Raw genomic sequence first — 23,820 nt, forward strand, 5'->3', positions numbered from 1 at the left:
AGGGACGCAAGAAGATGCATATAAAACACAACTAACAGAAGGCCATTGGCTCCACAAACTCGAAACATACCTCATTGTTTCTTTTTTTCAGCAAAGACCTTCAGAATACATTAAAAGCTGCCTAAGTTCCAAACAAACTGTCACTTGGGGGCGGCACAATGGCTAGCACTGCTGCCTCAGAGTGCCAGGGACACGAGTTCGATTTCAGCCTTGGGTGACTGTGGAACTTGTACATTCTCCCTGTGTCTGTGTGGGTTTCTTCTGGGTGCTTCGGTTTCTTCCCACAGTCCAAAGATGTGTGGGTTAGGTTGATTGGCCATGCTAAATTGCCCCTTAGTGTCAGGGGAGTAGGAGGGTAAATATGTGGGGTTATCGGAAGGGACCTGGGTGGGATTGTTTTCGGTGCAGGCTCGATTTGGCCTCTTTCTGCTCTGTAGATTCTAAAATAATAACTGGAAACATGAATTTCAGTTCTCTCTGCAAATGCTATGTGACCTGCTGAGTGTTTCAAACGTTCTTCCATTTTTCTGTTTGATTTCCAGTATTTGCAATATTTTGCTTTTATATCCTTTAAGAGAGGACATTTCATGGACATAATTTGCCTGAGTATGAAATTAAACAACATTAAATGTTTTTTCTCTTAACTAATGTTCTAACATTTTTAGATCCGGTCAAAGAATTTAACTGTTCTCCGTGGCCTGGTATCCAGTCTTTAATTGATGATTGTCTGCAACAAAATCCTGATGATAGGCCTACAGCTTCTCAGGTAAGAACATACAAAGGTTGAAAACAAAGCTTCAAACACAGGCGCCAAAATAATTGACTGAATAATAATGTTTATCAGTTGTCAAATGGAGATTGGATAATATTTTGTCCAATACTGATATCTTTTTCTAGTATGTGGCTTACTGTTTCGAAAAATGCACACTGGTGACATTGTGCAATGATGACTATTCTGCAGGATATTAGCTGCATAATGCATTTCACTGCTGGCAGCACTTGTGAAGAAGGCAGTTTCGTGCTTGAGCATGTCCTTATGTTCATATGTCGAAACCAGTTCTTGGCTATATCAACCAATGGTGTGGAAACACGTATAATTAGTCTTGAACTCTGTAAAGAGTAAGTTCCATGTGCCAAATGGACTGCTTGCTCAGGATATTATGTTCTTAAATTATAGATTTAAGCAGTGATCCAAGTGGGGTCAATAGTGAGGAACCAAAGGAACTGATCTGGCTAGGAAACAAGTTAAGTTTTTTTTTGTACCTTTTTGGTACTTTATTTGCAATCAGAAATCCAATTTGGCCCAATCAAAATCCCCACAAGAGAGACGCAAAACAGATCCAAGCTGACAAGGCAGACCATTCTTCCTGTCTTGGGCTTGACCAAGCAAGATCCAAGCTGACAGAATGGGGCATTACATGCCCTCCTGGGCTTGATTTGAGTTTCATCTTAGCCAAAAAGCTGAGATGGCTTTAAAAAAATTGCTTCATGTTATTTAAGAGTAAAGCACACAAAGTGCTAGGCTGTGTATGGTGAAACATCTTCACAATCACTGCTGCCAAACCATATGTTGGTCGATCTCATCTCGATTTGGAATGAATACATTTATCTTGCTGGTTTCCAGCATTCTTTAGGTTTTCCACTCTCTCTCCCTCTCTCTTTCCCCCCAACCGCCTTTTTCTTCTACATGATTTTGACTAGATTCTTTTGTGACTTCTCTTCTTCTCACTCTTAAACTTTTTCAAGTATGGCATTGTGAATCCGCTGTGTAATTATATTGAAAAAATGAATATTCTAATGTTTGAAAGGTCAATACCAGCTCAAATGGCTTCTAATATTCTAATAATACAGATTAACCATCAGTAAAGTAGCCAGTTGTGGATAGGTGGAACCACCCCTTATAGTTCAGGCTGCCTCCTGATATTTCTCATTCTCAGTGCAAGGTAACTTGCCTTGGTGTGATCGCTTTCCCGATGAATTTCAAATGTGAACTATAAATGCTACTGCAAAATACTTCAGAATATACCACATGTCATGCCATTTTAGAGAACAGATAGTATTAGCCACACCAAGCATTTTCCACAGTTAGCTAAGCTACTAAACAGTCCAATTACAAATTGAACGTGGGTTTCCTCTGGGTGCACCAGTTTTCTCCCACAGAACAAAGATGTGCAGGTTAGGTGGATTAGCTATGCTAAAATACTCCTTAGTGCTAGGAGGACTGGCAGGGTAAATACATGAGGTTACGGGGATAGGGCCTGGGTGAGATTATGGTCGATCAGACTCGGTGGGCCGAATGGCCTCCTTCTACAACTGTTGGAATTTCTATGATCAGTTGAGGTCTGGGTTTGGTTGAGGTGGTGATTGGGGGATGTCAGTCACATGGTCACTGGCGGCATTGAGTGGACAGGAGGTCCTGAGGGAGCGAACAATATCTCCCCAGGGGAGGGAGTCAGTACTATGAATACTCAGGAGTTTGAAATGGTTCTAATTCTTCTAACCTTTCCTCTGTTATTAGAACCATCCAAAGTTTGAGATTTAAGTTGAGTTTTTAGTTGATTTGGATTGCAGGGCCATTGCCCAATGCAAGTTTGAACTTCCTGGCCAATTGCTATGCAATCCACACCTCGTGACTTCTGAGGGGGTTTCTCCAGTGCACGCATTACGGCAGCCTGAAATCCAAAAGTTGTTCAATCTCATCAGTCACAAGATTTGCTAAAAATATGAATTTAGTGGCAAAAGAAAAAAACATCAGCAGCGCTGCCAAGCATCCCTACACACAATTACAGAATAGGAAGATGCAGGACTGATCCCTCCAATACATGCTTTGCTGCTGCTTAAAAGAAGGTGAATCACTATCACAGCTGAAGCAAGAATAACTGTGCTTGGCGGCAGGCCATTTGCTTTTCTACTTACTTCGAGAAATGTGTCACTTTTGAGAGATTTGGTGGAGAAACAACATGCAGAAAATGTATTTTTACATGTGTTCAATGTAAATGGAACCAAAAAGATTAAAACATATTGTTTTTCTTTTGAGTGATATTCTGATGTGTCCTTTTTTTCTATAGGTATACGACACTCTGAATTCGGTGGAGTTACTTTGTTTAAAGAAAAAGATGATTGTACCCAGTAATCTCACAGCAGATTGCATGGTAGCTACTAACTCTGTTTGCAGAAAGCCGAAAGTCTGGATTGGCAGTGGAAAAAGAGACAAGGCACAACTCTCTTGTTTAGAACTGGATACTGATGGGCAGGCTATCGTGGTATGTGCAAAGAAAATATGTAATGTTTAAGTAGAAGTAAATTGTAACTCCAGGAAGGAGCATTAATGACTTGGATGAAGGAAGTGAATGTACAACTGCCAACTTTGCAGATGACACAAAAATAGATGGAAAGGCAACAAAAAGTCTCCAGAAGGATATAGACGGCTTAAATGAGTGGGCAGAAACTTGGCAGATGGAATGTAGTGTAGGAAAATGAGAAGTTGTGCACTTTGGTAGCAAGAATAAAGGAGCTGAATTTTATTCGATTGCAGAAGACTGCAGCATATAGGGATCTATAAATCTATAGAAATCTATAAATCTATCGTGCATAAATCACAAAAGCTTGCATACAAGCTCAGCAGGTAATAGGAAAGACAAATTGAATGTTGGCCTTTATAGGCACTAGTTAGACCACATCTGGAATGTTATGAACAGTTTTGGTTCCCTTATCTAAGGAAGAGTGGTGGCACGGTGGTTAGCACTGCTGCCTCACAGAACAAGCGACCAGGTTCGATTCCCGCTTGGATCATCGTCTTTGTGGAACATATACATTCTGCCCACGTCTGCGTGGGTTTTCTCCAGGTGCTCCGGTTTCCTCCCACAGTCTGAAAGGTGTGTTGGTTAGGTGCATTGGCCATACTAAATTCTCCCTCAGTGTATCCAAACAGGTGCCAGAGTGTGGCGACTACAGGATTTTCACAATAACTTAATTGCAGTGTTAATGTAAGCCTATTTGTGATACTAATAAAAAAAAGAAAGATATACTGGTATCTGGAGGCATCCCAGAGAAGATTCACTGGGTTGATCCCAGGTATAGAGGAATTTTCTTGGACAGGCTGAGTAGGTTGGGCTTGCATTCATTGGACTTAGAAAAATGAGAGGCAACCTGTTGAGACATTTAAGATTCTCAGAGTGCTTGACAGGGTTGATGCTGAGAAAATATTTCCCCTTGTGGGAGAGTCTAGGACCAGGGGGCATAACCTGAGCGAAGAGTCGCCCATTTAAGACAGAAGGAATTTCTTCTCTTCGATGCTAGTGAATCTGTGGAATTCTTTATCACAGAGGACTGTAGAGGTTGGGTCATTAATCATGTTCAAGGCTGAGACTGACAAGTTTTTAATTCATGAATCGAGGGTTATGGGGATTATCATTAGAATGATGGAGCAGACTCAGTGGGTAAAATAGCTACTGCCGCTCCCATATCTTATGGTCTTAAGTGTTGTTTGATAGGAGAAAGGTAGATCGACAAAGAATATTTATTATCCTAAATTTTTCCTTTTGAATATCATAATTCTTTTACTTTGCTGCACTTGTTTTCTTTTATTTTTATATTGAAGTTTCCAATTTGTGAACTTGCTGTCTTCCTATCTGTTCAGTATTTGTAAGAGTAGACTTGTGAGTGGGCCAGCATACACATGAAATGTGATGGTTCTGGCTGTTAGTGATATTTTATTGAAAGCTATATTTACATAGATTTGTATTTTAAAACATTTTAAAAAACGATTAAAAAGCATTATGGTTGAGCTGGTTCAGCGATGCCAATTTTGGGAAGTTCTCATTCTTGTTATTCCTCACGTGGACATGAATGGGCAGTCACTAACTAGGGAGATGCAAATTATATTTAAAATTTTGAATATTATCACAATGACCACATGAAACAAGTCAGGTCTTCCTGAATTCAGTGCACTGAGCTTTATTTGGCTTTAGCATTTTTTGTCTTTTATAGTTTAAGTATCTATATTTGGTGTTTATTTTGTTTAAGAAAGTCCTTTTTAATGGAGAATAGCTTTGCAAGTTTGTTCAGTGTTTTAGTTTGAAATTTTGGCTGATACTTCAGCTGTAAGATACAGGCTTGATTTTAGCATGGGCTCTGGGACCTCAACATTGGAACCTTTAGATGTCAGAGGGACTAGCTCAGTGATTTTACTGGTGATGTAAATTAAGAACAGTGCATGGGTTTCTGATATTGTCAGCAGCTCTGAAGCCTCAGCAATGCCTCGAGGAGAGTTGGGCACTGCTGAGGCAGGTAGAAAACTTCAAGGGAGTGTATCAGTAACACAATATACTTCCATGACTCAAATGTGTGAATCACACACTAAGTATCTTACTGATGCTGATCTTTAAACCATGAGAAAGCATATCACTGAACAAAAACAAAATCAATTCGCTCAACTCTTAAGCTGCGTTGTTCTAAATCTCTGGGGTAAGAAAAATAATGCCGTAAATATTTTTAAGTGACATAAATGTTTATCTGTAACAGTAATAAATAATTGTGTCCCACTCGTATTGCTCCCCTTCATCATTCATTTAATATGCCTTTTGTTTTAATCCTTTGATGTTTTGATAGGACATTGAGGACAACCGCATTTTATGCCTGGCACTGGTTTGTGTGATTGGTGAACAAGTTAACTGGATTGTTGCTGGTACTCAGTCTGGAAATTTGTGGATAATTAACACTGAGGATGTAAAATCTATACATCAACTTCGGAAGATGTCTGACTCTATCACTTGCTTGTTCTGCACACGTCATTTCAAACATAGGTAAATATGTTTTTTTTAATGCTAAACAACATAAGGGATATGAGGCACTATATCAATCAAAATCTAGGATTTCAAACTTTTTAACTTCCCTATCGGGTCTTTATGATTATGCTAGGCTAGATTGATATTTGCACAGTTGTTCAAACCTATAGTTGGTTAGCTATGACTCCCACAGCAAACATTAAAGACAAAATCTAGCCCAAAGGTGAAGCTGGATGAAATTATAAATAAAAAAATTAATGAATTGTGAACAATCATTTTTTAATGAGAGGTTGTTATTCTTTACAATTATGAAGCGTCTGTGGTCTAACACCTCCATCACTGAATATACAGCAAGATCTAAACAGAAGCCACCAAAAATGGGCATCTGCAAAAAAAAAAGCAGTCATTCACATTCCAAAATAATATGTATTATGATAGATACCATCTACACCTTGAAACACTAGATACGTAGAAATTATGGATAACCTTCAAAACAGCATCTTTGTTTGCAGTTGAAAGTGCAGGAGATGTTTCACAGATGAAAAAATCGCTTCTGCCAAGTGGAGATCTTTTTACCCAGAATTGATAGTGGCAGCGCAACTGCTCTCTCTCTCTGAAATTGAATGCTTGCGCAGCTCTATTCTAGGGTTGGAGATTTCTCTGCTGTTATGGATGGTGGGTGAAAAACCCCTATGGCAGAAAAGCCAGAAACTGCACTAGGATGACCTGTACTCTCTTAAAATGGGGCTTGGGCCCCAGGGTACCTTTAGATGACTTATAAGCAAATCATTAGATTAAGTTTCCTACCAGAGAGCAAACCTTTCTGTGATGTTACCTGACCGTATTATAGGGGAGGAAGAACTGGGGAGATTGCTAATGTTCAGAAGGGAGTTTAAGAGGAGCGGTCTCAGCAGTGGGGAGGTTTCTCTAATGGGGGACACTGAAGTCAGGCTGGGGGCAGCACATCAGCATTTAAAGGAATTCTCAGCATTTTATACTGGGGGCAGGGAATGTACTAGGGAGGTGGGGTCGTCTCTGAAATTATGGTTTGCGGGAAGGGAGGATGGGACAGATTTGGGAATAGGGTGCTAGGGAGCATAGGAAAAGGAGAGAAAAATGAGATATTGGAACTTTAACTAAGGATAAGGGTAAGCAACAGGATTATCAGTAGATCCAGGAAGAGCAGTATAACTAACATATGAGGAAAGGGAGGAGAAAGGTTCTGCCATGGGATCCTCATATGTTTCTAATTTAAAATTAGTGCAGAGCAAATAAGAATGGATGTACATTGTGGAAGCAGCACTGGGGGAAAGATCTGTCAGGCTGCAAGCAGTGGGCAGCATGCAAGCCAAACACTTGGAACCCAATCCAGAAGTCTAAGCAATTGGTGTGAGTAGCGGGAAAAATAAACCTATGATTGGAAGATAGCCTCTTAGTCTTCTGGTACATTAGACACTGATGAGCTGCCTCTCAGCACTTCAAACATTGCCAGCTACAGCACACAGAGGGAAGATTCCAAGGCAGAGATCAGGGCGACATCAATTAATTCCTCCCAGTTTGGCTGCAACTGGCCAAGAAATCTGGCCCTACAGCAGCCATCCATCCTATGCAGATGCAAACGTAGCAGATCCCAGGATGAGAGAACCTTTCCCTCAATGAAAGGAGAGCCTCGGGCGGTAATGAACCATGAAATTATCCCAATGGCAGACTACAGAATTAGGCATGATTCCAAGGAAGAGGTATTTCAAAGAGAGATTGCTTCAGGAAATACAGTCAATCCAGGGTTAAAAGACTTATCTGGTTCACTTATACATTATGATCATTTGTAAAATTAGGACTTTGGCAAATGAAGGACTTTTGATACCAGGCCCTGAGGTGTCTCAATTTGATTTGATTTATTATTGTCACACTTATTGGAGTAGTGAAAAGTATTGTTTCTTGCATGCTATACAGACAGAGCACACTGTTCATAGAGAAGGAAATGTGAGAGTGCAGAATGTAGTGTTACAGTCATAGCTAGGGTGTAGAGAAAGATCAACTTCATGCAAGGTAGGTCCATTCAAAAGTCCGATGGCAGCAGGGAAGAAGCTGTTCTTGAGTCGATTGGTACATGACCTCAAACTTCTGTATCTTTTTCCTGACAAAAGAAAGTGGAAGAGAGAATGTCCAGGGTGGTGGGGTCCTTACTGGCTGTTTTCCAAGGCAGTGGGAAGTGTTGACAGAGTCAACGGATGGGAAGCTGGTTTGCGTGATGGATTGGGCTAATTTGATGCATGTATATTTTGCATCTAGTCTTCAAGGCTTGCTAGACATGTGAAATATCACCAAAGGAGTTGGGACTTTTTTTCTTCTTGGGATAGCGTGGGTGACATTTATTACCCATCCCTCAAAGCGATACTTTGCCTTTTCATGTAATACGGTGCAGCAAACATTCTGCAATGCTGTCATTTGGATAGAAATTGTTAAGTGATTTTAGCTATTCATCAAAACATTATATGTTGTTTATAGCAATGAAGAAAACTTCCTGTTGGTGGGGACAGCAGATGGAAAACTTGCTATTTTTAAGGATACAACAGTAAAGGTATGATTAGCTTTTATTAAAATATAGGAAAAAAATTTATAATTCAACCTATAATATTGAATTTTATAACCTGGAAGTTTTACTTCAACTCCATTGTCAACCTCTTTCCTTCAAAGTTTTTTAACATGTTATTGCCTTCCAAATTCATGTACATCTTCCTAGCAATTAAATATTTGAACTCCTTCAGTCAGATTTCTGCCATGCGACAGCATCGAAACAACCTTGTAAAAATTACAAATTACATCCTTAAGGTATAGGAGTGCTTTACTTTGGCATGGATGAATGAGGGGTCATGGGGATTTGGTGGAAGGGCAGAGCTTGGCATTGGGTCCATGAGGGAGATCTGTTAATCGTACATTTCAAAGATCCTGCCATGCAGACTATGGTTCACAACTCCTCTGTGGGACTATGAACACTCTGAAGCAGATTTATGCACTTTGGGTTGTTTGCAAAACTCTCAAATTGTAAATCATACCAGTTCTCCAGATTTAGTCATCCAGCAAGAATTAGCACTTTAAATAGTGAACTCAAAGTTTATTAACCATTAAAAAGTAACATGTCAGAAAGATTTTAAAAAGTGTCAATTTACAGTACCTAACAGTAAGAACAGAAAGCTTAACTTTAACAATTGAACAGATTTCTCCTCAGTCGATCAGTCAGAAAGTGAAGTGATAGTTCCAAAAACGTAGATATCATGTTAACAAAGTTTCCCAAGAAAGATTTGTAAGTCCACCATTTGCAATTGTTGGAAATAGCCAAATTGGTCTACAATTTGTCAATAATGAAGTAAGAGCTTGCCCCAGTGGTTTTAGTAATTACACACATTGTTATAACCTTAAGACAATGACTCCGCTTAACATCTCTTAACTTGAGTTAACCCAAGTATCAAACAAAATTGGTTAACATAACTATCTGTTAATTTACAATTAAGCCTGAATAAAGTCCTATTCGCTCATTCGTTAATGTGAACAAAGATTTTGAAGTTCATGTTATCTTTCCTGAATACAGCATTTTATAACTCTCATGATTTTAAGATTATTATACTTAAAATAATTTTAAAGCATTAAAAACTTTTGCGTTCCATGTTACATTATCAGTCTTATTGATTACTTGCTTATTCTTTAATTGTCTCACAATGAAGGCTTTCTGTTTAACTGATCTGGCTGGTTTTCAATAATTACTGGTTTAGCTTTTTTTAATGTTTTCGAGGTTAATTCAAAATTAATTCAGAGTTAATTCTAAATAACATATTGTTTAAAGTTATGGCATGACTGTCACACTAAAACTACTGATTTTGAAACTACTAACACCATGACTCATTAAAAACCTGGCCTGACTCCATGAAAATCGTGGAGGAGTACGAGATGCCTATCCTCACAATAGGCTCAGCCAGGTTGGGAGTGCTGGATGCAGCCTTGGACAGGAACTAGCCAGCACCTTTTAAAGACATTGCCAAAAATCAGACAGCACAGGAATGTGTCAGGAATCCCAGAATCAGGACCCATCTGCCATTTTTAAAGGACTCCTGAGTCAACCCCATTGGGTGAAAAACCAGGCCAAAGAAACAAAACTTTGTAAATCATTAACATGATGTACAGCAGGACATTCTTAAAACTGGGACTGTGGTTGATTCAATATGTACACAGTTGAGTTTACAAAGCAAACAGACCTAGTTGCAAAACAGATGTTCATTTACTCATCCATGTTAGGATGTATGGTAGACGCTCTCTTCAAACTTCCAACATATGAAAGGCTTTTCTCTGCTTGCCAGACAAATTGGCAAATAAAAAGTGAGGAAGTTTGACAGTAATTGACAGAGGAGAAGTAGAGAAAGCCTTGGTGGGGTGGGGGTCAGTTGAATTACTTGCAAATTCACGTTGTCCAGTAGCAGGAAAGTGACCCCCTTATTGACAGTAGGAAAGGATGATTGAAAACTGGTTTGACAAAGATGTAAAACTGATTTTTACAATTTCAAAATTTTCTGCTCCCACCTGACATGGCAGCTGTCACAAATGGCAGTTAAAAACCCCAGGCTACATCTTTGACTTGGTTTTAAGGTGCGCTTTCCAAATACTGAAGCGTTTGGTACATAGAGGAAATAGATGAAATCAGAGAACTCTCCAAATTAAGAACTGCTAATTTTCTCTCCATCATGCAAATACTGTAACGTGTCAATACGACATCAGTAACGACTGCACGAAGAAGTGTCATAAAGCTAACGTACAGCATACATAATTCTTCAAATGAGTAGACAGGCTCAGTCAACATAGCAATGTACTTTATTTTTATTTGTTCATATGATATGGGCCTCATTGGTTGGCCAGCACTTATTGCCCATCCCTGATGACATGTAAGAATCCGCTAATTTGCTGTGGATCTGGAATCACATTTAAGCCAGACCAGGTAAGGACGATAGATTTCCTACCCTAAAGGACATTAGTGAACCAAATGTTTTTACAACATCAACAGTGGTTTCATGGTCATTATTATTGAATTCAAATTTCACCATCTGCCATGGTGGGATTCAAAGCTTGGTCCCCAGAGCATTATCTTGGATGACCAGTCCAGTGATAATATCACTACGCTAATGCCTCCCCATTGTAGCATGTGTGTGATCTAATTATAACCTAGTGTTGGGTTAATCAATGCCAAAAGGCCTCCACTGAGATATAACAGACACCCACCTCTCATAAAAAAAAGTGAGTTTTGGGCTAAAATGTGTATTTGCATATATGCTTCTCATTTTATGACCTTCGGCTAGTTTTTGTTGCATAGTACTGCGCAGCTTGCTGCTTTTGCCATTGAGGTCACTAGAAAATTTCCATGTTTTAGGTTTCACATTGGAGAATGAACAAACTGAGTTACTCTGCTGTATTTATTGTCATATAATTCACAGCCTTCCGATATTAACTTGGTGGCAATTTGGAGACCTAACATCCCCCTCATGTACAGGTGTACTGTGCAAGTTTACTCCAAACGTGTTTCAATAGTGCATTTATTAGTTCCAGTAACACTGACAGAAGCCCTCTAAAGAATAGCATAGTAGCTTTTGCTATTTGGACATTCCTCGTGTTAAGGAAAAATCTCACTGTATGTCTGTGCACATTTGGGCGGCTCTTTGAGTGGTTTACAGAACCAGCGAGATTGATTGTAGGTCTGGGTTTGAAGAGACCCTCTGGCCTTAGTAAATATAAAACCAAGGATTCTGAATAATATTATGAAACTGTATGATCTTTACACTTAAAGCAAAATAAGTAGTAACTTGTCGTTTATTCTGACCCAACAGTATCAAGCTGGTGCACCACTGAAGGTTGTCGATATTGGTGACATCAGTACTCCGTTGGTGTGCTTTAGCATATCTTCCACTTCAGAACAGGTAGTTTTTTGGGCAAGTTGTGGAACAAAGATCATATCCCTCAGCAGTGATTTTACAGTCCAGAAGGTGATAGACACAAAAACAACAAGTCTGTAAGTTATTAGATTATTTGGTTTGAGTTGAGGTTTTTTGTTTTTTTTATGTTATAAACTTTAGATGTAATTAACTGGTAAGTTTAAGTCAGAAATGTTTTTGCACATCATGCAACTATGTGAACCAGTTATTTTCAGTGGCTTTTTCATTTCAATTCGCTCTGAGGTGCTGCCTGCCTAAGCATCAAGAACCTACAGCTATTTTAAATGAGTTACTTTAGAATATTGCAACTTTGTCATCTGTAAATGATGGTCATCATCACCTTGTACTATAACTACAAATTCTTAGTATGATTCTGATTATATCTGGTTTACCAAGGAGACGAAGGTTGAGAGGCGACCTGATATAGGTTTATGAAATGTTGAGAGGAATAGATAGGGTGGATTCTCGGAGGCTATTTCCCAGGGCTGAAATGGTCGCTACGAGAGGACACAGGTTTAAGGTGCTGGGAAGCAAGTACAGAGGAGATGTTAGGGGTAAGTTTTTCACTCAGAGGGTAGTGAGTGAGTGGAATCGGCTGCCATCGGTGGTGGTAGAGGTGAACTTGCTGGGGTCTTTTAAAAGACTTCTGGATGAGTATATGGGATCTAATGGGATTGGGAGTTACAGAAAGTTCTATGGTTTGGTAGGTATAGATGTGATCGGCGCAACTTGTGGGCCGAAGGGCCTGTTTGTGCTGTAGTGTTCTATGTTCTACCTAATTTTAATGGTTTAGTTGATTCACTTTTTATTTGAAAACTTGATGAATTCCAGCCAAACATAATGACTATTCTGCCTACCTGGTGTGGGCATGTACAGTGTCCCTGCTAAGTGTATGGTATTTAGTGATTCTATATGACCCAATAACTCTTGCTATGTTGCAAAGAATAGGCGAAAACTAACAAACGTGATTTTATTTTAAACTTGAAGGAAGGAATGCCAATTAAGAGTGTGTGCTTTTAAGAAGAATTTCAATTTGACAGGCAGAGCAGCTTTCACCTAAACTATAAACATCTCATATTGCCAATGAAAACATTCTGCCATTCCTCTTTGATCGGAAGTTGAGGTAACAGTTACTCCTCCGTGATTAATGGTATTTGACTGTGGATGAGTTTAATACCTTAAATGTAGCATTGCTTTGAAGCTGCTACAGAATAAGAACCTGACTTGCATTTTTCAGCTGAACAAAATCCCCTTCGTATGTAATAGCTTCAGGTATAAAATTTGAATAAATCTAATTGACATATGTCAATTTACATGCATTTTTTACTTTCTCTTTTCTCTGACCTTCTGGCGAGCAGCCATCTCAGTGAAAAGTCCCCTGAAAAGTGTGATTTTTCCACTGCAAGTGCAGGATAGAGTCAGGTCGACCAATCCTGAAACAAAGCAAAAACATCCACAGGAGTGGGTAAAATGGACTGCATAGAAGGCTTGTCTTAGTTCTCTGGGACTTTGTCCCCATTATTTTAGAAGTTGTTGGGCCCTCGGACCCGCTAGCCCTCATCCCTCACACAACCTCATCCTCCATACAATCTCATGCCCTTATCAACCTCCGTAGTCCCTTAGACGTTCCATGTCACCTCCATAACCTGCTAATCCGGAATCAACCGCGCAGAGATGAGAAAAATGAACTTCTAATAATCAAATTCATTTTTTGTTCCTCAGAATTGATTGTGAAAAAATCCATTCAAAGTTTTTAAATCTCAGGTGGTAAATCTCTTATATAAACCAACTTTTATCCAGTAGGCAGATCAAAGACAGCTAATCCTTCAGTATCTTCTTTTAAGCTATCAATCAAACTGTGACTTCAGAACCCACTGCTGAAATAATTGTAGCCCTTGAACTCAGCCAAGTATTCCTGATGATAGCCCTCATCAAATGTCAACAAAGATCTCTCCTGAAACTGCATAACCAGTGCTATCCTATTTTCTAATCTACAGTGTCAGTCAAAGCAGTCCAGCAGAGGGTATGTTTAAATACTCACACTTAGCTACAGCCTGACTTCTTAAGTTTATAGAGGGAGCAATTAAAAAATCAGACCATGGTATTTATGCAGACGTCGCCTGTCCTTCAAGAACCCTGCTGAGTTTGGGTTTCCCATCTTTATGCAAATAGCACTCCACCCCCTTTCCCTCAGTGATTAAAAATTGGATCTGTTGGAATCAGGTATGGGAGTAATGAACCTGGGTCCCACCCACTTTTTAAAGACCCATGGAATTTTCCCACTCCACAAAAGCCTGACCCTGTTCCACCAACTCAAAGTGGTCAAGTCCAAATTATACATGCCTTAGGACATCGATATTCTTGAGGAAGATGATTTTCTGAACTGTAGTCTTATTTTGCTTGTACACCAAAGGATAAATTTAAGAATATTTATGCATTATTTCTACCATTTTTCAGAAAACAACAAAAATATTACAGTGATGGAAATATTATCACAATGGTGATTGAGAAATATATTTATCTAGCAAAGAAGGACAGCCACATAGTTGAACTTTGGGACAAAAAGTCATACAAAATGAGTGTGTCAGTTGATTGTGCATCTATCCTTAAGTAAGTATTTCATTGATTTCCATATTAGAAATGTTGGAGGAAATAAATATGTTCTGGAGATCAATTTAAGTGCCAGTGCTCTTCCATTTCTGTCATATTAATGTAAAGGCTTTGTTTTTAAATCATCCATGGAATGTGGACAATGCTTGTTTATTGCCCATCTCTAATTTCTCTTGAGAAGCTGCTGGTGAGCCATTTCCTTGAATTGCTGCAGTTGTGTGATAAAGATGCTCCCACACTGCTATTAGGTAGGAAGTTCCATGAATTTTCCCCAGCAACAATGCAGAAGTCAAAGCTAATGAGCTATTATAGTTTTGGGATTTTAATTATGTTGTTTGAAAAAAATAAATTTTAGATTACAGTCTGTTGATGAAGACTCAGTGGTTGAAATGAGATGATTATGGTCAAATGGAATAGATTTGTAAAGTTTAACTTGCCATTGTACTGTAACAGCTTGATATCAAATAGGTGTCAACCATTCAAAGTAAATGAGTAGAAAATCTAGCACAAGTTATTGTTTTCTATAACTCCCTAGCTGTGAAATTGTAAAAACTTCACTCTGCTCCACTCTAATATATCAGTCTGCAATTGGCTGCCGAGAAGACAGGTGGTAAAAACCTGTGAATGGGTGGCCTCCACCCACTTAGTCGTGGAGAATATTTCATAGAAGAACACCAAATTGAAAATCTGAGTGAATCAGCACTGGTAGGGGAGCTGAGCATGGAATATTAAATAATATTGCTTTCTTAAAAAAACTTCAGAATTTAAATGCATACCATTATGATTAATTATTTTTCAGTTCATAATTTTAAATCACCTTGAAAGGAGAATATATTTTACACTGCAGTTTAAACCATTCAACCTTTTTTTAAAAAAATCTTCATGTTTCTAGGAGTGACACATATTCTGCCAGAGTGAAAGCACTTCATCTTCAAAAGGCAACTTGCCTTTGGATTGGCACAGGAGGGGGTGATGTCATACTATTAGATCTTTCAACTCATCAATCCATTCTGATCATTGATAAATTCTGTCACTCAATTAGGAGTATGGTGACAGCACAAATTGGTAAGGTTTTGAGTCTGAGAAACTCTTATTGTTGAATTCAAGATAGACGAACATGTTCTGAGAATAGCCAACTATTAATTATGAAAACTATATGTGTATTTGTTTTAACTTAGGAATACTTGTTTTTTTAGCCAGTCATTGGGAAATAATAATAGTCAGAATTGAGTTAAATAAAAACGAGGGGCCAGTGAAGTGTCTCAAGTTTTCCAGAGTAAATGCTATCTATAACTGAATGTTTGTTAGTTAGTGAATAAGACTTTCTGGTGGGCTGGCATGTATTATTTGATACTGTGCCCTTACACTCGGTTATTCACGCCCTACTACATTTACGGTTCTAATTGTATGTGGCCTTGAAATTTACTTACTATTCTTAGTATGTGAACCAGTTGATGATGAAAGCATAGCCATGGATTTCTGCTGCTACTGGTGCTAAGTTTATTAGTGGCACAAGTAAGCTTACATTAACATTGCAATGAAATTACTGTGAAAATCCCCCAGTCACCATATTCCGGTAGCTGTTCGGATACACTGAGGGAGAATTCAGCATGGCCAGTGCGCCTAACTGGCACGTCTTCCAGACCGTGGGAGGAAACCGGAACATGTGGAGGAAACCCACAAAGATACAGGAAAACATGCAGACTCCATAGACAGTGATATGGGCTGGGAATTGAACCCAGGTCCTTTGTGCTGTGAGGCAGCTGTGTCGCCATGACTGCACCTCCATTGCAGGGAGAGTGTGGTTATGTAGTTGTTTACATTGTGTCCATTTATAAATTTGAACAGGAGAGTTGATAATAAAAATGTTGATGGGAAGCTTGTGGGAATGACAGATTTCTGATAAATAATGCATTCTTTGATTCTTTAGAATGAATGCATTACTTTTATTAAAATATCCAGATTCTTCGTATTTCAATTTTTTTTTTAATGCTCTGTTTCAGAAAAGGGACACCATCACACTGCTATGCTGATCCTAGGAAATTTCTATAAGGATTATGACAAAAACAGCAAACAGCAGAGTGGTATAGTTCATTTTTGAATAATTTGTTGCAGTAGTTTGAAATGCAAACATAACCTGTGTATTTAATAAAAGATTAAGTTAACTTTTGGTTTCTATACAGCTACAGCTGTATAATTAAATGATGATTTACTTTATTGCATTGATTTACATATTTAATTTTATTCTATACTTGTTATAATTCTACATTGACAAATTTATTCCTTTATTGTGTTAATTGTTTCATGATTCAAAGTTGACCAACTCTATCTTGTGTGAAGGTTAACTTCACACTGACTCACACTCTATTTCTTGTTATTTCAACTGCTTTTAATTTCATCTTTCAGGACTGCAATCACAACTGTTTGTTTGGGACATGAATCTTCCTTATGAGATCCAGGATCTGAAAAAGCACACAGATATGAGACGAGAAATCATTGAAAAAGTGAGGACTGGATCATTGGAATGAGTGCACATTGGCAAATACATTTTCTTCAATTGGTTTAATGTTTTGTTTTTATTGACGGTATGAAATGGTAGACCTAATGTTTCAGCATTCTAGCTAATTCATAAAAGACATTATCGACATGGAACATTGCACACAAAGGAGCCAAAATGCCTCCTATACTTGTTCCATTGTGAAAATTAGTGATATTGAGGGATGATGCTGTTGTCCAAGCAATCTTATATTTTTGTTACTTTGTTATGAATTTAGTTTAAATATCTAGATTTCTGAACTTTAGCACTGTAATATTGCAATAATAATATAAATAAATTTTACAGTTTTGATAATTGCCTAACCTGATTTGTCATTGCAAGAGAATTCAGAAATTAATGATTTTAATATACCAATAACCATGTTGAAAATTAAGTGCCACGTTTACTGACAATGAGAGCACTGATTTCCAGATCTAAGTATGAGATTGTCGAGGTGAAATTTGTGTCCACCCAACTGGCTCATTATTGATACCTCAGGCGCCAAATTGCAATAAGCTGTGAATGTTCCTGATCAATTGTTTGGAATGATCTTAGGAGCTCACCAGAGAGAAGGACATGTCCTCAGAAGGCCAAACACAATGGCAATGTTTAGGATATAGGAACAAATTTACTGGAGTTCTATGAGGATGTGTCTAGGGCGGTGGATAGAGGAGAACCGGTGGATGTGGTCTTTCTAGATTTTCAGAAGGCGTTTGACAAAGTACCTCACAAGAGGTTGTTGCAGAAGGTTGAGGGACATGGAGTTGGGGGTAGGGTGTTAGCGTGGATAGAGGATTAGTTGTCAAATAGGAGGCAGAGAGTGGGGGTCAACGGGTGCTATTTGGATTGGCGGATGGTGACTAGTGGAGTGCCCCAGGGGCCGGTGCTGGGGCCTCAGCTTTTTACCATTTATATAGATGATGTGGAGGAGGGAACCGAGTGTAGGGTGTCGAAATTTGCTGATGACACCAAGATTGGGGGAACGGCAAATTGTGCGGAGGGTGTGGAGAGTCTACAGAAGGATCTAGATAGGCTGGGCGAATGGGCCAGGAAATGGCAAATGGAATTTAATGTTGGCAAGTGCGAGGTGGTCCACTTTGGTAGGAAGAATGGTAGGAAGGACTACTACTTACGGGGCGAAAAACTGCAGCAGGCGACGGTGCAGAGGGACCTCGGGGTCCTTGTGCATGAGTCGCAAAAACCCAGCTTGCAGGTGCAGCAGGTGGCCAGGAAGGCGAATGGGATGCTGGCCTTCATAGCGAGGGGGATTGAATATAAAAGTAGGGAGGTCTTGCTGCGGCTGTATAGGGCATTGGTGAGGCCGCAGCTGGAGTACTGTGTGCAGTTTTGGGCGCCGCACCTGCGCAAAGATATTTTGGCCTTGGAGGGAGTGCAGAGGAGGTTTACTAGGCTGATACCGGAGTTGAGGGGGTTGAGCTATGAGGAGAGGCTGAATAAACTGGGCTTGTACTCGTTAGAGTTTAGAAGAATGAGGGGAGATCTCATTGAGACGTATAAGATGATGAATGGGATGGATAGGATAGAGGTGGAAAGACTCTTCCCGCTCAAAAAAGACAGTAGGACTAGGGGGCACAGCCTCAAGATAAAGGGGGGGCGTTTTAGAACGGAGTTGAGGAGGAACTTCTTCACTCAAAGGGTGGTGAATCTCTGGAATTCTCTGCCCGTTGAAGTGGTGGAGGCTGCCTCGCCAAATATTTTTAAGACGCGGGTTGATGGGTTTTTGATAGGAGAGGGGATTAAGGGTTATAGGGAGAGGGCGGGAAAGTGGAACTGAGCAGCGACAGATCGGCCATGATCTTATTGAATGGCGGGGCAGGCTCGAGGGGCTGGATGGCCTACTCCTGCTCCTATTTCTTATGATGAATGGGATGGATAGGATAGAGGTGGAGAGACTCTTCCTGCTCAGAAAGGACAGTAGGACTAGGGGGCACAGCCTCAAGATAAAGGGGGTGCGGTTTAGAACGGAGTTGAGGAAGAACTTCTTCACTCAAAGGGTGGTGAATCTCTGGAATTCTCTGCCCGTTGAAGTGGTGGAGGCTACCTCACTAAATATTTTTAAGACGCGGGTTGATGGGTTTTTGATAAGAGAGGGGATTAAGGGTTATGGGGAGAGGGCGGGAATGTGGAACTGAGCCACGACAGATCAGCCATGATCTTTATTGAATGGCGGGGCAGGCTCGAAGGGCCAGATGGCCTACTCCTGCTCCTATTTCTTATGTTCTTATGTTCAAAGATCGTGGTTGTCTTTAAAATGGTTCTAAACTCTTTTTAATAAAAAAAGCTACTCCCCTCCACAAAATTGAATCTGGTGAATAGTACAGTAAAACAGAGTCTGAATTCTTGCAACTGAATGGCTGGATATTTAAACCCCCCGTTTAATGACCATAAAGACAACAATACTAATCCAGGAAGTAGGTAAATGAGGATTTCCCTGTTGGCTACTCCAGGGCACTTTCCACAACCAATATGCCTGGCAAGAGGTAGCAGCCATGTTCAACACTGCACAATAATCAGTGCCTAGAAACAGAGATGAGAAGATGGAAACCTTGTTTAAGCTGCCATAGTTAGACTAATTACAGTTCCATTCATCATCTATGCCTGCTACAAGTATTGCCAAGAAAATGTACTGTGAGTCCTTGCAAAATCTTGTAGTCTAATCACTCATGCCATGAAGGCATATATTTTAGCTGTAAACTATTTCAATTAGCTTGGTACACCAACACATACAAAGGATTTTATAAATGTACATAAAACATAATTTAGTTTCATGATGCCAATGATGTTTCAGCAGGTCTAACACTATCCACGTGTTCCTTCAATTTGTAACTTACCAAGAATACTCCTCTGGAAAATAACACCTCCTGCATGCGAGCAGCTCCATGCAAGAGGAAGCTTCAGAAGTTGTAGGATTGTGACTCCACTGAGGGAGGTCCTAAAATCTCCTGTATAAGAACATCTCTTATCCAATAATCCAGAGACCCAGGATTTGAATACTACCATGGCAAATGGCATAATTTAATTCAATAAAAAACTGGAATTAAGAGTTTAATGATGACCATGAAACCATTGTTGATTGTTGTAAAAACACATCTGGTTCACTAACAGCCTGTAGGGAAGGAAATCTGATGTCCTTACCTGATCTGGTCCACATATGATTCATAGAGTCAGAGGTTTACAGCATGGAAGCAGGCCCTGCAGCCCAATTTGTCCATGCTGCCCTTACTTTTTTTAAACCCCTAAGCTGATCCCAATTGACCCATATCCCTCTATACCCATTGTACCCATGTAACTATCTAAATGCTTTTTAAAAGATAAAATTGTACCTGCCTCTACTACTACTTCTGGCAGCTTGTTCTAGACACTCATCACCCTCTGTGTGAAAAAATTGCCCCTCTGGACACTTTTGTATCTCTCCTCTCTCATCTTAAGACTATGCTGTCTAGTTTTAGACTCCCCAACCTTTGGGAAAAGTTATGCCCCTCATTATTTTATAGATCTCTGTAAGGTCACTTCTCAGCCTCCTACGCTGCAGAGAAAAGAGTCCTAGTCTATTCAGCCTCTCCTTATAACTCAATCCATCAAGTCCTGGTAGCATTCTAGTAAATTTTTTCTGCACTCTTTCTAGTTTAATAATATCCTTTCTATAATGGGGTGACCAGAAATGCACACAATATTCCAACTGTGGCCTTACAAATGTCTCATACAACTTCAACAAGACATCCCAACTCCTTTATTCAATGTTCCAAGCCCCCAAAAATGTGGTTGACTCATAAATGCTCTCTGAACTGGCCTAGAAAGTCCATCAGTTCAAGGGCAATTAAGGATGGGCAACAAATGTCAGCTTAACCGGATATGTCCACAGCCCATGAAAGAACAGAAAAACCCACAGGCCTACAAATAGCATACATAGCAAATAGCAGTACGAATTTTGTGTAATTTTTTTTTAGAACAGCTATTATAACATTATTCACATATTTGTCCTTTTAGACCCGAGACAGCAGCTTGTAGTACAAGACAGCAGATAGAATCCTGTGTCACTTTCTTGTCATTGTTTGTAAGGATCATTACAGCTGCACATGTCCTGGAGGATGTAATTAATGAGGTTGAGAAGATGACCACTGGTGAGTCACAGATGAAGAGAAGATTATGGTGTGGGAGAAGAGTGATAGCATCTTTATGGATGATGGCAAATATCCCCATGTTTTTGGGAAATAGCACCATGGTAAAGATTAAAAGTAGGCAGCACATTAACTTGTGCAAACGATGCTAGACTGAAATAAAGCATAGCTAAAATAGAATTGATTGCACAGCCAATGCAGCCTAAACTGTAGTGATGGAAACCATCCTATCTGGCTGATTTAGTGCATCGGGGGGTCTTTTTCACCAACTGCTGCTGACATGGAGCTTGACTAGCCAATTCTGGCAGCCATTGGTGCATAAATGCGTCTGTTTCTGTAGTTGGGGTTAGTGACATCATGGTGGGTATGGTCAATGTTGTGATTGAATCTTATTTTTCTTTATGCCATAAAATATTGATTGAGGGGAAGGGCTGAGTTGCCCCAAGCATCTGCTAGTGATAAGACAATAGACTTGAGCAAGAGCATTTCAACTTGATTATCTCTTAAACATGTCCTTAGGTGATATAAATGTTGATATGTGCAAGTGTGAAGTTATCCACTTTGGAAGGAATAATAATAAAATAGATTACTATTTAAATGGTGAAAAATTACAACATGCTACTGTGTAGAGGGACCTGGGGGTCCTTGTGCATGAATTGCAAAAACTCAGTTTGCAGGTGATCAAGAAGACAAATGGAATGTTGGCCTTTATCGCGAGAGGGATGGCGTATAAAAGCAAGGAAGTCTTGCTGCAATTGTACAAAGTACTGGTGAGGCTGCACCTAGAGTACTGTGTGCAATTTTGGTCCCCTTATTTGAGAAAGGATATATTAGCTTTGGAGGGAGTGCAGAGAAGGTTCACCAGGTTGATTCTGGAGATGAGGGGGTTATCTTATGAAGAGAGATTGTGTAGACTGGGCCTGTACTCATTGGAGTTTAGAAGGCTGAGGGGAGATCTTATAGAGACATATAAGATAATGAAGGGGCTAGACAGGGTGGAAGCAGAGAGATTGTTTCCACTTAGAATGGAAACAAGAACTAGAGGGCACAGCCTCAAAATAAGGGGGAGTCAATTTAGAACAGAGTTGAGGAGGAACAACTTCTCCCAGAGGGTAGTGAATCTTTGGAATTCTCTGCCCATTGGAGCAGTATAGGCTACCTCGTTAAGTGTGCCTAAGTCACAAGTAGATAGATTTTTGACCAATAAGGGAATTAAGGGTTATGGGGAGCAGGCGCGTAAGTGGAACTGAACCACTATCTGATCAGCAGTGATCTTATTGGTTGGCGGGGCAAGCTCGAGGGGCTAGATGGCCTACTCCTGCTCCTATGTCTTATGTTCTTATGATATTGTGGGAGACAGTTTTCTGCTCACAATATCTTTGATTGTTTACAGAATTTCTGTGTAACCAGTTCTTGTTTCTATTAGTAATAAAGCTCCCACTAAAAAATAATGGGATTGATTGATGCAAGGATATAGATGACAGGGCTGAATTTTCAGCTGGGATCAGATAACTATATAATTTGTTGGCTTTATTTTGTCCAATCCCATTGGTGGTGGAAATAACATGAGTTGAAAAATCTATCCTTGAAATGTGTGCATTGGTTTGGTTGATAAAAATGTTCTCATCATCGAAGTTGAAAAAAGAATCAATGTTTTGTTTAAGTTCAAATCCACAACCTTGTGACACCTGGAAGAAAGCTTAATTTATGAATATACTTCAGTCATACCATTTAGTTACATTGTTGACAGTGGGAGTCACTATACTAAAAGTGGGCTAAGGTATCCATCCTGGGAGTGATTTAATTTGTATTTACGTAAGTGAATTAGACAAGGATGTGAGAATGATAGTAACTTGCTGTTGATTTCAGATTGGGGACCATGACAAGCTGAAGAATACACAAGTTTTCTAGGGACATTGTTTGTTTGGTGGAATAAAGTTTAAAGTTTATTTATTAGTGTAACAAGTAGGCATCCATTAACACTGCAATGAAGTTACTGTGAAAAACCCCCAATCACCACACCCTGCTGCCTGTCTGGGTACATTGAGGGAGAATTCAGCATGGCCAATCCATCTAACCAGCATATCTTTTGGACTGTTGGAGGAAACTGGAAGATCTAGAGGAAACCAAGCAGACATGGGAAGAACGTGCAGACTCCGCACAAACAGTGACCCAAGCCGGAGACTTGAACCTTGATCCTTGGAGCTGAGACAACAGTGATAACCACTATGCCACTGTGCTGTCCTGCGCTGAATGGGCAGCAAATTGGCAGGTGTGGTTTAATGCAGAGAAAAATAAAATGGTGTGTTTTATTAAATGTAAAAAAAAAGACAATGAAAAGAAGTATGCTTTCATTAATGAAAGAAGGGAGAAATACAGATTCTTGAAGCTAAGAAGTAGATAGCAAAAATCATCAAAAAGGATAATGGGTTTCTGTGTTTCAGGTGTTCAAGCATTGAAAATTAAAGAATACATTGACCATGATCAAAAGAGCTTAAAAAAAACCACATTGGCCAAATTACCCTCAGTGACCTTTTATAGATCTTTAGCAAGAAGGAAAATAAATAATTTGAATTTAGGATGGCCCCTCATGCTTCATATCTAATAAAGTAGAGTCACTGAGGAAGCACAGCTGTCAATTTCCACACTGCAAAATTCCACATATGCAACAGGAGCATACAAGTAACAAAGGTAAAAACCAAATCATTTGTATTTCTGGTGTTGGTTGTGTAAATATTGGACAGGTTGCAAAAAAAGTTTTTATGCTCATACACTAA

General features: G+C 39.5%; 1 protein-coding gene across 3 annotated transcripts in view; it reads left to right on the top strand.

Moving 5' to 3' along the window:
* The window catches only part of lrrk2 (leucine-rich repeat kinase 2), a 157,843-nt gene extending 140,643 nt beyond the window's left edge, over positions 1-17,200 (top strand). For all 3 annotated transcript variants that reach the window (XM_080207288.1, XM_080207289.1, XM_080207290.1), the window contains 9 exons: positions 666-766; positions 3,069-3,263; positions 5,611-5,804; positions 8,295-8,367; positions 11,654-11,835; positions 14,216-14,368; positions 15,261-15,433; positions 16,372-16,452; positions 16,775-17,200. In XM_080207288.1, coding sequence (XP_080063414.1) covers positions 666-766; positions 3,069-3,263; positions 5,611-5,804; positions 8,295-8,367; positions 11,654-11,835; positions 14,216-14,368; positions 15,261-15,433; positions 16,372-16,452; positions 16,775-16,896 — 1,274 coding nt within the window. In that variant the 3' untranslated portion in view covers positions 16,897-17,200. The remainder of the gene's footprint in view (positions 1-665; positions 767-3,068; positions 3,264-5,610; positions 5,805-8,294; positions 8,368-11,653; positions 11,836-14,215; positions 14,369-15,260; positions 15,434-16,371; positions 16,453-16,774) is intronic.
* The last annotated feature ends 6,620 nt before the right edge of the window (positions 17,201-23,820 follow it).

The sequence above is a fragment of the Carcharhinus amblyrhynchos genome, chromosome 19 (assembly GCF_965287045.1).
Source record: "Carcharhinus amblyrhynchos chromosome 19, sCarAmb.v2.hapA, whole genome shotgun sequence".
Classification (NCBI taxonomy): domain Eukaryota; kingdom Metazoa; phylum Chordata; class Chondrichthyes; order Carcharhiniformes; family Carcharhinidae; genus Carcharhinus; species Carcharhinus amblyrhynchos.